At 41.7% G+C, this 2,536-nt stretch overlaps 1 protein-coding gene across 1 annotated transcript in view; it reads right to left on the reverse strand.

Moving 5' to 3' along the window:
- The window catches only part of camk2b1 (calcium/calmodulin-dependent protein kinase (CaM kinase) II beta 1), a gene marked incomplete at its 3' end in the record, with an annotated part of 97,780 nt that extends 95,244 nt beyond the window's left edge, over positions 1-2,536 (reverse strand). The window contains 1 exon segment of the mRNA XM_014011170.1: positions 2,176-2,536. Within this exon segment, the coding sequence (XP_013866624.1) occupies positions 2,176-2,237 (62 nt within the window).

The raw sequence follows: 2,536 nt of genomic DNA on the forward strand, positions 1-2,536 counted from the left end.
GCTCTGGTATAATGGCTACCCAGCAACGGAGCTCAAAAGTGTGGGATCATTTTAAGAAAATGAAAGAGAAACCTGTGTAATATCTGCAGAGCAGAACTTACCTTCCACAGCAATTATTTTTAGTTAGCATATAGCTAAAATCTTAACGGCCAAGCTCACACCCCAGCCGACCACCAGCCAGGCCCCGGCAGCCACCCCAGCCAGTGGGCCATCTATGGCAACCAGGGGCCACAATCCGAGAGTCCGAACAACCCCGGGGCCAAAAGGCAATCCGAAAGGCTATCCCACTCCCAGGGCACATGCAGCCTAAATACACAACTTTGGGTCATAAACTGAGCCATTTCCTTTAGTTTAGGCACATATCAACACCAGTACCAAACCCAGCAGCACCTCATGAAGACAGATCGCATCAACTTCTGCATTTACGCGGCTAACATGTCATGGGAATGACTGGATGTAAAAAAATAAGACTTGAATAATCTAAATTTAAGACCTCAGATGAAAATCTGGTGCGTTTTTTTAGACTTTTTTAGGCCTAAAATTTAGATTTTAAAATTTTAGACCTTTTTAGACGTTTTAAGACCCTGCGGGAACCGTGCTTTAGAACAGTGATTCCCAACCAGGGGTATGTGTACCCCTTGGGGTACGCGAGCATATTACAGGGGGTACATGGAAAAAATTTCCCAGGTGTGTAAAAAAATAAAATAAAACTAGGACTGAGATGTGATTTCAGCAATGTGGAAAATGCAAACAGAATCATGAAATTGACACAAAATGGAAAACTGTATAAAACACGAAATCTAACGGAATTTGTTCATTTGGGGTATTTGATGTATTTTGGATGCTGATGTTTGCTGTTCCTGCCATTACCTGGTTTATTTATTTAATTATTGTACACTTTTAAGGCAACAAATTTATCTTTATGTTTAATTTGAGTTGAAAAGAATAAAATGCCTGAGAATTAAACGTTCTAGGGAGTTAAATAAATAATTTTTATTTAATAATCAGCTGTTGTACGCTAGTTTTGACTGACGGGGTACTAGCGGTATGAAAAAATGGCTCAGGGGGGTACACAAGTTTAAAAAGGTTGGAAACCACTGCTTTAGAAGAGCTGAAACAGCGGCTCTCAGAACTTAAACCTTGGCTCGCTCCTGTAACAGCGCTGTTGAGGAGATCTGCCCCTGGTACAGGCTGGGAGCGATTCAACCACCATTTCATTTGTGTTTAATGACCTTTTTATGGTAAAATAACAGAACTTATTTATAGTTTTCTCAAGTCCAAAGACTCCAAAGTGCTTCAAACCACAGTCATTCAAACACATTCACACAGTTACATACAAATCATTCAAGATCAGTTCCAACACTAATAAATTCAGTTAATTAAAACCAACGACATTCAGTCCACTTAATTCAAAATTTCACTTCAGTGATGTCATACTCAAGTTTAAGTCCAATTAATATTGTTTTTGGTTTCTCCTGATTATTGCTGCTATTATTCTAGTTTTGTTTGGATGAGCAATAAATAAACAACAAAATCAAACTAAAGAGCAAACCTCCTGTCCTTTTATTATTACAGCACTGTAAGTCTCCTCTAACAAGATGCATTACTGAAATTGCATTTATTTTTGAGTATTTGTTGTCATTTTTTCAAGATCTTTAAAGCCAGCTTTTTGTAGAGTAGTTTGAACAATAATGTAGCTCAAGTATTTGGCATGTGAAGGTATTTTTCTTAAAGTTTGGATGATTTGAAAGCTAAAGTTGGATTTTTAGGCACATATAAGAGTTTCTTATGAACTTTTCTAGTTTTAATATAAACTAATATTCCATGTGTTAGCAGAAGGCGTCTGATTACAACCACAGCCATGTCTGCAGAAGATCATTTTTCTGCATCATGTTTATAGATAAGGCTATAATTCAAAATAAAAACATTAGAAATGGCTACACCACAACGTGTACGGTTTTATTTTGAAATGCACAGCACGTGTCTGCACGCTCTGAATCAATAAGGTTGCTTTTTACGGTTGTTTATCGCAGATTTCAGCTCGTTTTGACGCAGACAGAGCAACATATTTTGAGGTGACATCCCTTGGAGAAGCGCGCGCACCGACACGCGCGCCTGAGCGGCTCGGCTCCCTGCCTGGAAATCAGCACCGCAAACACAAACACATGAACTCACTTCCCCAGCTCCTCGTACAGCTGATATTCATCCGTGAATCGCGTACAGGTTGTCGTGGCCATGGCTCTCCTCTCTTGTCTTTCTCTCGTCTCCTGGTTCTTCTTCTCCCCGGATCGAACTCCGAAAGAATTGCCGTCAAGTTCGGGCTGAACGAAGCAGCAGCTGCGTCAGGACCGCACAGGTTCCGCCCAGCAGCTGGCCGGCCGTCGGAGCGGTGAGAAGCCCGTGAAGAGGCACCGAGGGACGGACGGGGTTTGATGTGGATACACACGAAGCTGCACCGTGTGGGTGTGCTCTCTCTGGCTCCGCTATCTGACAGCTACAGCGCGCGCAACCGACCAGCCGCCAAGCTAGATTAGGT

The sequence above is a fragment of the Austrofundulus limnaeus genome, unplaced genomic scaffold (assembly GCF_001266775.1).
Source record: "Austrofundulus limnaeus strain Quisiro unplaced genomic scaffold, Austrofundulus_limnaeus-1.0 Scaffold77, whole genome shotgun sequence".
NCBI classification, from domain to species: domain Eukaryota; kingdom Metazoa; phylum Chordata; class Actinopteri; order Cyprinodontiformes; family Rivulidae; genus Austrofundulus; species Austrofundulus limnaeus.